Source organism: Taurulus bubalis, assembly GCF_910589615.1.
Source record: "Taurulus bubalis genome assembly, chromosome: 3".
Taxonomy (NCBI): domain Eukaryota; kingdom Metazoa; phylum Chordata; class Actinopteri; order Perciformes; family Cottidae; genus Taurulus; species Taurulus bubalis.
This window is the reverse complement of record NC_136591.1, coordinates 43,075,398-43,087,897: the sequence shown is the minus strand read 5'-3', so window position 1 is coordinate 43,087,897 and position 12,500 is coordinate 43,075,398. Positions and strand designations below refer to the sequence as shown.

The following is a 12,500-nucleotide window of genomic DNA, read 5'->3' as shown; positions in this document are numbered from 1 at the left end:
TGTGTGTCTGATACCTGTGTATGTGTGTGTGTCTGTTACTTGTGTATGTGTGTGTGTGTCTGTTACCTGTATATATGTGTGTGTGTCTGTTACCTGTGTATATGTGTGTGTGTGTATGTTACCTGTGTATGTGTGTGTCTGTTACCTGTGTATATGTGTATGTCTGTTATTACCTGTGTACATGTGTCTGTGTGTCTGTTACCTGTGTATATGTGTGTGTGTGTGTGTGTGCTACCTGTGTATATGTGTGTGTGTGTGCTACCTGTGTATATGTGTGTGTCTGTTACCTGTGTATATGTGTGTGTCTGTTACCTGTGTATATGTGTGTGTGTGTATGCTACCTGTGTATATGTGTGTGTGTGTGTGTGTGCTACCTGTGTATATGTGTGTGTCTGTTACCTGTGTATATGTGTGTGTCTGTTACCTGTGTATATGTGTGTGTGTGTGTGTGTGTATGTTACCTGTGTATATGTGTGTGCATGTGTGTCTGTTACCTGTGTGGGTCTGTTACCTGTGTATATGTGTGTGTCTGTTACCTGTGTGGGTCTGTTACCTGTGTATATGTGTGTGTCTGTTACCTGTGTATATGTGTGTGTGTCTGCTACCTGTGTATATGTGTGTGTGTGTCTGTTACCTGTGTATATGTGTGTGTGTCTGTTACATGTGTATATGTGTGTGTCTGTTACCTGTGTGTGTCTGTTACCTGTGTATATGTGTGTGTGTCTGTTACCTGTGTATATGTGTGTGTGTGTCTGTTACCTGTGTATATGTGTGTGTGTCTGTTACCTGTGTATATGTGTGTGTGTCTGTTACCTGTGTATATGTGTGTGTGTGTGTGTGTGTGTGTGTGTGTGTGTGTGTGTGTCTGTTACCTGTGTATATGTGTGTGTCTGTTACCTGTGTCTGTCTGTTACCTGTGTATATGTGTGTGTGTCTGTTACCTGTGTATATGTGTGTGTGTGTCTGTTACCTGTGTATATGTGTGTGTCTGTTACCTGTGTATATGTGTGTGTGTCTCTGTTACCTGTGTATATGTGTGTGTCTGTTACCTGTGTATATGTGTGTGTCTGTTACCTGTGTATATGTGTGTGTGTCTGTTACCTGTGTATATGTGTGTGTGTGTCTGTTACCTGTGTATATGTGTGTGTGTCTGTTACCTGTGTATGTGTCTGTTACCTGTGTATGTGTCTGTTACCTGTGTATATGTGTGTGTCTGTTACCTGTGTCTGTCTGTTACCTGTGTATATGTGTGTGTGTCTGTTACCTGTGTATATGTGTGTGTGTGTCTGTTACCTGTGTATATGTGTGTGTCTGTTACCTGTGTATATGTGTGTGTGTCTCTGTTACCTGTGTATATGTGTGTGTCTGTTACCTGTGTATATGTGTGTGTCTGTTACCTGTGTATATGTGTGTGTGTGTGTATGTTACCTGTGTATATGTGTGTGCGTGTGTGTCTGTTACCTGTGTATATGTGTGTGTGTGTGTGTATGTTACCTGTGTATATGTGTGTGCGTGTGTGTCTGTTACCTGTGTATGTGTGTGGGTCTGTTACCTGTGTATATGTGTGTGTGTCTGTTACCTGTGTATATGTGTGTGTGTGTCTGTTACCTGTGTATATGTGTGTGTGTCTGTTACCTGTGTATATGTGTGTGTCTGTTACCCGTGTATATGTGTGTGTGTGTCTGTTACCTGTGTATATGTGTGTGTGTCTGTTACCTGTGTATATGTGTGTTACCTGTGTATATGTGTGTGTATCTGTTACCTGTGTATATATGTGTGTGTGTGTTACCTGTGTATATGTATGTGTGTGTTACCTGTGTATATGTGTGTGTGTGTTATCTGTGTATATGTGTGTGTCTGTTACCTGTGTATGTGTCTGTTACCTGTGTATATGTCTGTGTGTGTTACCTGTGTATATGTGTGTGTGTGTTAGCTGTGTATATGTGTGTGTCTGTTACATGTGTATGTGTCTGTTACCTGTGTATATGTCTGTGTGTGTTACCTGTGTATATGTGTGTGTGTGTTATCTGTGTATATGTGTGTGTCTGTTACCTGTGTATGTGTCTGTTACCTGTGTATGTGTCTGTTACCTGTGTATATGTGTGTGTCTGCTACCTGTGTATATGTGTGTGTCTGCTACCTGTGTATATGTGTGTGTCTGCTACCTGTGTATATGTGTCTGTCTGTTACCTGTGTATATGTGTCTGTCTGTTACCTGTGTATATGTGTGTGTGTGTCTGCTACCTGTGTATATGTGTGTGTCTGCTACCTGTGTATATGTGTCTGTCTGTTACCTGTGTATATGTGTCTGTCTGTTACCTGTGTATATATGTGTGTCTGCTACCTGTGTATATGTGTGTGTCTGCTACCTGTGTATATGTGTGTGTCTGTTACCTGTGTATATGTGTCTGTCTGTTACCTGTGTATATGTGTGTGTCTGCTACCTGTGTATATGTGTGTGTCTGCTACCTGTGTATATGTGTGTGTCTGTTACCTGTGTATATGTGTCTGTCTGTTACCTGTGTATATGTGTGTGTGTGTCTGCTACCTGTGTATATGTGTGTGTTACCTGTGTATATGTGTGTGTGTGTGTGTGTTACCTGTGTATATGTGTGTGTTACCTGTGTATATGTGTGTGTGTGTTATCTGTGTATATGTGTGTGTCTGTTACCTGTGTATGTGTCTGTTACCTGTGTATATGTGTGTGTCTGTTTCCTGTGTATGTGTGTGTCTGTTACCTGTGTGTGTGTGTCTGTTACCTGTATATATGTGTCTGTTACCTGTGCATATGTGTGTGTCTGTTACCTGTGTATATGTGTGTGTTACCTGTGTATATGTGTGTGTGTGTGTGTGTGTGTGTGTATCAGTTACCTGTGCATATGTGTGTGTGTGTGCTACCTGTGTATATGTGTGTGTGTGTTACCTGTGTATATGTGTGTGTGTGTGTGTGTGTGTGTGTGTGTGTGTGTGTGTGTGTGTGTGTGTGTGTGTTACCTGTGCCTGCAGCGTCTCAGGAACCTCATGATCTTCCGAGCTGCCTGGTCCTGTTTCTTCGTCAAGAACGACCCCCTAAAGTAGACAAGTCAGGATGAGGTCTAGACCTGGGTCTACAGGAGGGAGTCTAGACCTGGGTCTACAGGATGAGGTCTAGACCTGGGTCTACATGAGGAGGTCTAGATCTGGGTCGACATGAGGAGGTCTAGACCTGGGTCTACATGAGGGAGTCTAGACCTGGGTCTACAGGATGAGGTCTAGACCTGGGTCTACAGGAGGGAGTCTAGACCTGGGTCTACAGGATGAGGTCTAGACCTGGGTCTACAGAAGGGGGTGTAGACCTGGGTCTACAGGATGAGGTCTAGACCTGGGTCTACAGGAGGGGGTGTAGACCTGGGTCTACAGGATGAGGTCTAGACCTGGGTCTACAGGAGGAGGTCTAGATCTGGGTCGACATGAGGAGGTCTAGACCTGGGTCTACAGGAGGGGGTGTAGACCTGGGTCTACAGGAGGAGGTCTAGACCTGGGTCTACAGGAGGAGGTCTAGACCTGGTTCTACAGGATGAGGTCTAGACCTGGATGAGGTCTAGACCTGGGTCTACAGGATGAGGTCTAGACCTGGATGAGGTCTAGACCTGGGTCTACAGGATGAGGTCTAGACCTGGGTCTACAGGAGGAGGTCTAGACCTGGATGAGGTCTAGACCTGGGTCTACAGGAGGAGGTCTAGACCTGGTTCTACAGGAGGAGGTCTAGACCTGGATGAGGTCTAGACCTGGGTCTACAGGAGGAGGTGTAGACCTAGGTCTACAGGAGGAGGTCTAGACCTGGGTCTACAGGATGAGGTCTAGACCTGGGTCTACAGGAGGAGGTGTAGACCTAGGTCTACAGGAGGAGGTCTAGACCTGGATGAGGTCTAGACCTGGGTTTACAGGATGAGGTCTAGACCTGGGTCTACATGAGGAGGTGTAGACCTGGGTCTACAGGAGGAGGTCTAGACCTGGGTCTACAGGAGGAGGTCTAGACCTGGGTCTACAGGAGCAGGTCTAGACCTGGGTCTACAGGAGGAGGTCTAGACCTGGGTCTACAGGAGCAGGTCTAGACCTGGGTCTACAGGAGGAGGTCTAGACCTGGGTCTACAGGAGGAGGTCTAGACCTGGTCTACAGGAGCAGGTCTTACTTGGTCTTGGGGTTGTGGCTGGCCCCCCTCGGGCCCCCCTTCAGCCTCTCGTACTCCTTGTAGCTGCGGTAGTACTGCTGGATCAGGACCGCCGCCCGCCGGCTCTGCTGGAACCGCTTCTGCTCGTAGTAGGACCGGAACTTGGACTGGATCAAGATGGCCGCCTGGGTCATCTTCTTGTAGAGAGCATACTGAGGGGGACAGAGTGGCACTGTTAGAGTCCACCAAAACCAGGTCCACCAAGACCAGGTCCACCAAGACCAGGTCCACCAAGACCAGGACCACCAAGACCAGGACCACCAAGACCAGGTCCACCAAGACCAGGACCACCAAGACCAGGACCACATCTCCTTACTCTATCTCTAAGAGTCCTACAGAGGAAACTCATCTCCTTATTCTATCTCTAAGAGTCCTACAGGGGAAACTCATCTCCTTATTCTATCTGTAAGAGTCCTACAGAGGAAACTCATCTCCTTATTCTATCTCTAAGAGTCCTACAGGGGAAACTCATCTCCTTATTCTATCTGTAAGAGTCCTACAGAGGAAACTCATCTCCTTATTCTATCTCTAAGAGTCCTACAAAGGAAACTCATCTCCTTATTCTATCTGTAAGAGTCCTACAGAGGAAACTCATCTCCTTATTCTATCTGTAAGAGTCCTACAGAGGAAACTCATCTCCTTATTCTATCTCTAAGAGTCCTACAGAGGAAACTCATCTCCTTACTCTATCTCTAAGAGTCCTACAGAGGAAACTCATCTCCTTACTCTATCTCTAAGAGTCCTACAAAGGAAACTCATCTCCTTATTCTATCTGTAAGAGTCCTACAGAGGAAACTCATCTCCTTATTCTATCTGTAAGAGTCCTACAGAGGAAACTCATCTCCTTATTCTATCTCTAAGAGTCCTACAGAGGAAACTCATCTCCTTACTCTATCTCTAAGAGTCCTACAGAGGAAACTCATCTCCTTATTCTATCTCTAAGAGTCCTACAGAGGAAACTCATCTCCTTACTCTATCTCTAAGAGTCCTACAGAGGAAACTCATCTCCTTACTCTATCTCTAAGAGTCCTACAAAGGAAACTCATCTCCTTATTCTATCTCTAAGGCTGAGTCTCATCATCATCAACAATACGTAACATTTAACACATTTATTAGTGAACAAGTTCTCTTTCATCCAACAAAAACATTCACGTCACTGGAAACACAACCGGTTAAAGAGTCTGGCTGCTGTCCACACACACACACACACACACACACACACACGCACACACGCACACACACACACACACAGGTCTGCCATATTACCTTCAGAGCTATCCATGTTAGCTAGCCAGAGAGAGGGAGAGACGCAGGTTAGTTCTGTGTTAGTGAAGCTGGAGGACAAACGGTACACACACACACACACACACACACACACACACACACACACACACACACACACACACACACACACACACACACACCTGTTTGTATTTCCTGTAGCATCTCTGGATGACGGCAGCAGCCATGTCCTGCTGCTCCTTTAACCTCCGACCCTGAAGACAGACGGAGGACATCAGCTGTGACATCACAGTACACAGAGTGTATAGTACTCTGTGTGTACTAGTACGTGCAGTGTGTATAGTACTCTGTGTGTACTAGTACGTGCAGTGGGTACTCTGTGTGTACTAGTACGTGCAGTGTGTATAGTACTCTGTGTGTACTAGTACGTGCAGTGGGTATAGTACTCTGTGTGTACTAGTACGTGCAGTACCTTGTATCTCCTGAAGGCGCTCTGGATGATGCGGGCGGCCTCGTACAGCTCCCGCTGCTCTCCGTCCGTCAGCGTCAGCAGAGCGAAGTCTCTCTCTATCTTCCCATTGGCCGAGGCGTTCAGGAACTCCGCCCACGCCGCAGAGGAGGGGGGGCGGAGCCTCTGGAGCGCCAGAGCGCTGAGTGGCGAGGGAGGACACGCCCGCCTGCAAGACACGCACATCGATACCGCGCTCTGCCCGGGAAAATGCCCATCATGCACTGGTGGCATCGGAGGCTCACCTGGGAGGGGAGTGGGCGTCGACCGTGTGTGTGTGGGCGTCGACCGTGTCCAGGTAGGCGGCCAGCCAGGTGTCCTGAGTGGCGGCGTTGTCCCGCCTCTCTCTGAGCGGAGACTCCGCCCCCAGGGGGAAGTGCTCCTGTTTGATTCGCTCAGGGGTCGCCTCGAGGATCTGCTGCGCCAGCGTCGCCATGTCCACCTGTTGGTACATAGCAACATGAACATTTAGACTCAGGACTAAGTCTAAACTCAAGACTACAGTTCAACATCAGGACTAAAGACAAACCTCAGGACTAAAGACTAACATCAGGACTAAAGACGAACATCAGGACTAAAGACTAACCTCAGGACTAAAGACTAACCTCAGGACTAAAGACTAACATCAGGACTAAAGACGAACATCAGGACTAAAGACTAACATCAGGACTAGAGACAAACCTCAGGACTAAAGACTAACATCAGGACTAAAGACTGACATCAGGACTAAAGACGAACATCAGGACTAAAGACTAACCTCAGGACTAAAGACTAACCTCAGGACTAAAGACGAACATCAGGACTAAAGACGAACATCAGGACTAAAGACTAACCTCAGGACTAAAGACTAACCTCAGGACTAAAGACTAACATCAGGACTAAAGACTGACCTCAGGACTAAAGACTAACCTCAGGACTAAAGACTAACCTCAGGACTAAAGACTAACATCAGGACTAAAGACTAACATCAGGACTAAAGACTAACCTCAGGACTAAAGACTAACCTCAGGACTACAGTTCAACATCAGGACTAAAGACTAACCTCAGGACTAAAGACCAACATCAGGACTAAAGACTAACCTCAGGACTAAAGACTAACCTCAGGACTACAGTTCAACATCAGGACTAAAGACTAACCTCAGGACTAAAGACTAACCTCAGGACTACAGTTCAACATCAGGACTAAAGACTAACCTCAGGACTAAAGACCAACATCAGGACTAAAGACTAACCTCAGGACTAAAGACTGACCTCAGGACTAAAGACTGACCTCAGGACTAAAGACTGACCTCAGGACTAAAGACTAACCTCAGGACTAAAGACTGACATCAGGGCTAAAGTCTGACCTCAGGACTAAAGACTGACGTCAGGACTAAAGTCTGACCTCAGGACTAAAGACTGACATCAGGACTAAAGTCTGACCTCAGGACTAAAGACTAAACTCAGAACTAAAGACTGACATCAGGACTAAAGACTAACATCAGGACTAAAGACTGACATCAGGACTAAAGACTAACCTCAGGACTAAAGACTAACCTCAGGACTAAAGACTGACATCAGGGCTAAAGACTGACATCAGGACTAAAGTCTGACCTCAGGACTAAAGACTGACATCAGGGCTAAAGACTGACATCAGGACTAAAGACTAACATCAGGACTAAAGACTGACATCAGGACTAAAGACTAACCTCAGGACTAAAGACTAACCTCAGGACTAAAGACTGACATCAGGGCTAAAGACTGACATCAGGACTAAAGTCTGACCTCAGGACTAATGTCTGACCTCAGGACTAAAGACTGACATCAGGACTAAAGACTAAACTCAGAACTAAAGACTGACATCAGGACTAAAGACTAACATCAGGACTAAAGACTGACATCAGGACTAAAGACTAAACTCAGGACTAAAGACTGACATCAGGACTAAAGACTAACATCAGGACTAAAGACTGACATCAGGACTAAAGACTAAACTCAGGACTAAAGACTAAACTCAGGACTAAAGACAAAACTCAGGACTAAAGACTGACCTCAGGGCTAAAGACTAAACCCAGGACTAAAGACTAAACTCAGGACTAAAGACTGACCTCAGGACTAAAGATTAAACTCAGGACTAAAGTCTGAACTCAGGACTAATGTCTGACCTCAGGACTAAAGACTAAACTCAGGACTAAAGTCTGACCTCAGGGCTAAAGACTAAACCCAGGACTAAAGACTAAACTCAGGACTAAAGACTGACCTCAGGACTAAAGACTAAACTCAGGACTAAAGTCTGAACTCAGGACTAATGTCTGACCTCAGGACTAAAGACTAAACTCAGGACTAAAGTCTGAACTCAGGACTAAAGACTAAACTCAGAACTAAAGTCTGACCTCAGGACTAAAGACTAAACTCAGGACTAAAGACTAAACTCAGGACTAAAGTCTGAACTCAGGACTAAAGTCTGACCTCAGGACTAAAGACTAAACTCAGGACTAAAGACTAAACTCAGGACTAAAGTCTGAACTCAGGACTAAAGTCTGACCTCAGGACTAAAGACTAAACTCAGGACTAAAGTCTGACCTCAGGACTAAAGTCTGAACTCAGGACTAAAGTCTGAACTCAGGACTAAAGACTAAACTCAGGACTAAAGTGTATCTGCAGTACCTCCTCCTCCAGGAACTCCTCTTCCTCGTCTTCGTTCTCGGCGTTCTCGCTGTAGCTCAGCAGGTGGTCCTCCAGCTGGTCCTCCAGGTGGTCCTCCAGGTGGTCCTCCAGCTGCCCCCCCGCCAGGTGTGCGTGTGCGTAGGTGTGTGTGTAGGTTTGTGTGTGTGGGGGGGAGGAGCTCTCGTAGTCCATCAGGTGAAGCGGAGAGTCTCTGGAGCCTCCAGGGTTCAAACCTGCGAGGGATGAGGGACAAGGATCAGACCGGGCAGACCAGGTCCCGTACCGGGTCCCAGACTAGGTCCATGACCAGATCTCAGACCAGGTCCCAGACTAGGTCCATGACCAGATCCCAGACCAGGTCCATGACCAGATCCCAGACCAGGTTCATGACCAGATCCCGGACCAGGTCCCAGACTAGGTCCATGGCCAGATCCCAGACCAGGTCCCAGACCAGATCCCAGACCAGGTCCCAGACTAGGTCCCAGACCAGATCCCAGACTAGGTCCATGACCAGGTCCCAGACCAGATCCCAGACTAGGTCCCAGACTAGGTCCATGACCAGATCCCAGACTAGGTCCATGACCAGATCCCGGACCAGGTCCCAGACTAGGTCCATGACCAGATCCCAGACCAGGTCCATGACCAGATCCCAGACCAGGTCCCAGACTAGGTCCCAGACCAGGTCCCAGACCAGATCCCAGACTAGGTCCCAGACTAGGTCCATGACCAGGTCCCAGACTAGGTCCCAGACCAGATCCCAGACCAGGTCCCAGACCAGATCCCAGACTAGGTCCCAGACTAGGTCCATGACCAGGTCCCAGACTAGGTCCCAGACCAGATCCCAGACTAGGTCCCAGACTAGATCCCAGACCAGATCCCAGACTAGGTCCCAGACTAGATCCCAGACCAGATCCCAGACTAGGTCCCAGACCAGATCCCAGACTAGGTCCCAGACCAGATCCCAGGTACCTCATTCATAGTAAACAGTGTGGGTGTTACCTGTGCTGGAGGGAGAGAGAGACGAGGCAGAGGAGGGGGAGGTGTCCATGGGGGCGGGGCCACTGGAGTAGGCGGAGCCACTGGAGTAGGCGTGGCCACTGGAGTAGGCGGAGCTCGGAGAGTGGGAGGAGGGGTCGCAGGGGGAGGGGAGGCTGCTGGAGGAGCTCAGACCTGGAGGCGGGAGAAGAGACACCGTTAGAGCCAATCAGAGGACAGGAATCCTGTCACATGGCCGTGAAGCGAAGCAGGTCACCTGTGTCCGGGCTGGTGGACGGGGGAGACGGGGACGGCTGCGGCGGGGTTGGCGTGTGCGCGTCCCTGGCCGTCGGGGGCGTGTGCGTGTCCGGCGTGTGCGTGTCCGGCGTGTGCGTGTGCAGCTCCTCCACGGCCGTGGCCAGGAGGGTGTGTCCTCGGGAGCGAGCCACAGCGAGTGGCAGGCGGCCCAGCGAATCAGGGATCCCCAAAGCAGAACTGTTCCAACTGTACAGGAGCTCTGCTGCCCTCTGGTGGCCCAGAGCACACGCCCACATCTGAAACACACACAGAGACAGACGCACACACACACACACATGTTACACTGCTGACCTCACACCTGGCCAATCAGGGCTCAGGACTTAAACGTGTGTGTGTGTGTTTTACCAGCGGCGTGCAGGAGAAGTGGTCGATGTTGAGAGGATCAACTTCCTGTTCCAGGTCCAGACTGTCGCTCTTCACACTCCTACAACACACACACACACGCACACAGCTAAAGTCAGTGTGTGTGTACCTCCAGTGCATCAGAGTGTGTATCAGGTGTGTGTGTGTGTGTGTGTGTGTGTGTGTGTACCTCCAGTGCATCAGAGTGTGTATCAGGTGTGTGTGTGTGTGTGTGTGTGTACCTCCAGTGCATCAGAGTGTGCATCAGGTGTGTGTGTGTGTGTGTGTACCTCCAGTGCATCAGTGTGTATCAGGTGTGTGTATGTGTGTGTGTACCTCCAGTGCACCAGAGTGTGTATCAGGTGTGTGTGTGTGTGTGTGTACCTCCAGTGCATCAGAGTGTGTATCAGGTGTGTGTGTGTGTACCTCCAGTGCATCAGAGTGTGTATCAGGTGTGTGTGTGTGTGTGTGTGTGTGTGTGTGTGTGTGTGTGTGTGTGTGTGTGTGTACCTCCAGTGCATCAGAGTGTGTATCAGGTGTGTGTATCCCTGAGCAGCAGCCAGGTGGAGCAGTGTCATCCCGCGGTGACGGACCGAGTGATGAAGCCTCTCTTCTCCTCCTCCTCCTCTTCCTCCTCCTTCTCTTCCTCCTCCTCCTCCTCCTCCTCCTCCCTCTCTTCTTCTTCCTCCTCTTCCTCCTCCTCCTCCTCCTCCTCTTTCTCTTCCTCCTCCTCCTCCTCCTCCTCCTCTTCCCCACCTTCCTCCTTTCATCATCCTCTCACAAACTCCCACGATCCTCCTCTCGAACCACTGAGGACACAAACAATGCACCAATGAATACACACAATATATACTTTACAGAGTATTACTACACTGTATACTACTGCTTTTACAGAGTTCTGTTACAGTCGTTCTCACCTGTTCATGGTCCTCAGGTGTGGGCGGGGGAGGGGGCGTGGCCTGCTGGCTGCCATGTTGATGTTGATGATGATGATGGTGATGATGCTGCTGGTTGTTGTTGTTGTTGTTGTCGCGGGCGGCCATCTCTGACATCCTGCGCTCCATCTGCTCCAACCGCTCCAGGATGGACATCCTGAACTGATTATCTGCACACAGAGGAGTCATGTGACCTGGTGGAGCTCCTCTATAGGATGAGGTCATGTGACTTGGTGGAGCTCCTCTATAGCATGAGGTCATGTGACCTGGTGGAGCTCCTCTATAGCATGAAGTCATGTGACCTGGTGGAGCTCCTCTGTAACATGAAGTCATGTGACCTGGTGGAGCTCCTCTATAGCATGAAGTCATGTGACCTGGTGGAGCTCCTCTATAGACTAACATGAAGTCATGTGACCTGGTGGAGCTCCTCTATAGATTAACATGAAGTCATGTGACCTGGTGGAGCTCCTCTATAGCATGAGGTCATGTGACCTGGTGGAGCTCCTCTGTAACATGAAGTCATGTGACCTGGTGGAGCTCCTCTATAGCATGAGGTCATGTGACCTGGTGGAGCTCCTCTATAGCATGAGGTCATGTGACCTGGTGGAGCTCCTCTATAGCATGAAGTCATGTGACCTGGTGGAGCTCCTCTGTAACATGAAGTCATGTGACCTGGTGGAGCTCCTCTATAGCATGAAGTCATGTGACCTGGTGGAGCTCCTCTATAGATTAACATGAAGTCATGTGACCTGGTGGAGCTCCTCTATAGATTAACATGAAGTCATGTGACCTGGTGGAGCTCCTCTATAGATTAACATGAAGTCATGTGACCTGGTGGAGCTCCTCTGTAACATGAAGTCATGTGACCTGGTGGAGCTCCTCTATAGCATGAGGTCATGTGACCTGGTGGAGCTCCTCTATAGCATGAAGTCATGTGACCTGGTGGAGCTCCTCTGTAACATGAAGTCATGTGACCTGGTGGAGCTCCTCTATAGCATGAGGTCATGTGACCTGGTGGAGCTCCTCTATAGCATGAGGTCATGTGACCTGGTGGAGCTCCTCTATAGCATGAAGTCATGTGACCTGGTGGAGCTCCTCTATAGCATGAAGTCATGTGACCTGGTGGAGCTCCTCTATAGACTAACATGAAGTCATGTGACCTGGTGGAGCTCCTCTATAGATTAACATGAAGTCATGTGACCTGGTGGAGCTCCTCTATAGCATGAGGTCATGTGACCTGGTGGAGCTCCTCTGTAACATGAAGTCATGTGACCTGGTGGAGCTCCTCTATAGCATGAGGTCATGTGACCTGGTGGAGCTCCT

At 48.7% G+C, this 12,500-nt stretch overlaps 1 protein-coding gene across 1 annotated transcript in view; it reads right to left on the bottom strand.

Annotated features, from left to right (window-relative positions):
• Nucleotides 1-12,500, bottom strand: part of camta2 (calmodulin binding transcription activator 2) — a gene marked incomplete at its 5' end in the record, with an annotated part of 24,834 nt that overhangs the window by 412 nt on the left and 11,922 nt on the right. The window contains 13 exons of the mRNA XM_079215902.1: nt 2,995-3,069; nt 4,173-4,363; nt 5,478-5,498; nt 5,636-5,707; nt 5,926-6,130; nt 6,207-6,403; nt 8,608-8,840; nt 9,607-9,777; nt 9,860-10,136; nt 10,246-10,324; nt 10,753-10,871; nt 10,953-11,051; nt 11,160-11,347. Of these exons, the coding sequence (XP_079072028.1) occupies nt 2,995-3,069; nt 4,173-4,363; nt 5,478-5,498; nt 5,636-5,707; nt 5,926-6,130; nt 6,207-6,403; nt 8,608-8,840; nt 9,607-9,777; nt 9,860-10,136; nt 10,246-10,324; nt 10,753-10,871; nt 10,953-11,051; nt 11,160-11,347 (1,927 nt within the window). The remainder of the gene's footprint in view (nt 1-2,994; nt 3,070-4,172; nt 4,364-5,477; nt 5,499-5,635; nt 5,708-5,925; nt 6,131-6,206; nt 6,404-8,607; nt 8,841-9,606; nt 9,778-9,859; nt 10,137-10,245; nt 10,325-10,752; nt 10,872-10,952; nt 11,052-11,159; nt 11,348-12,500) is intronic.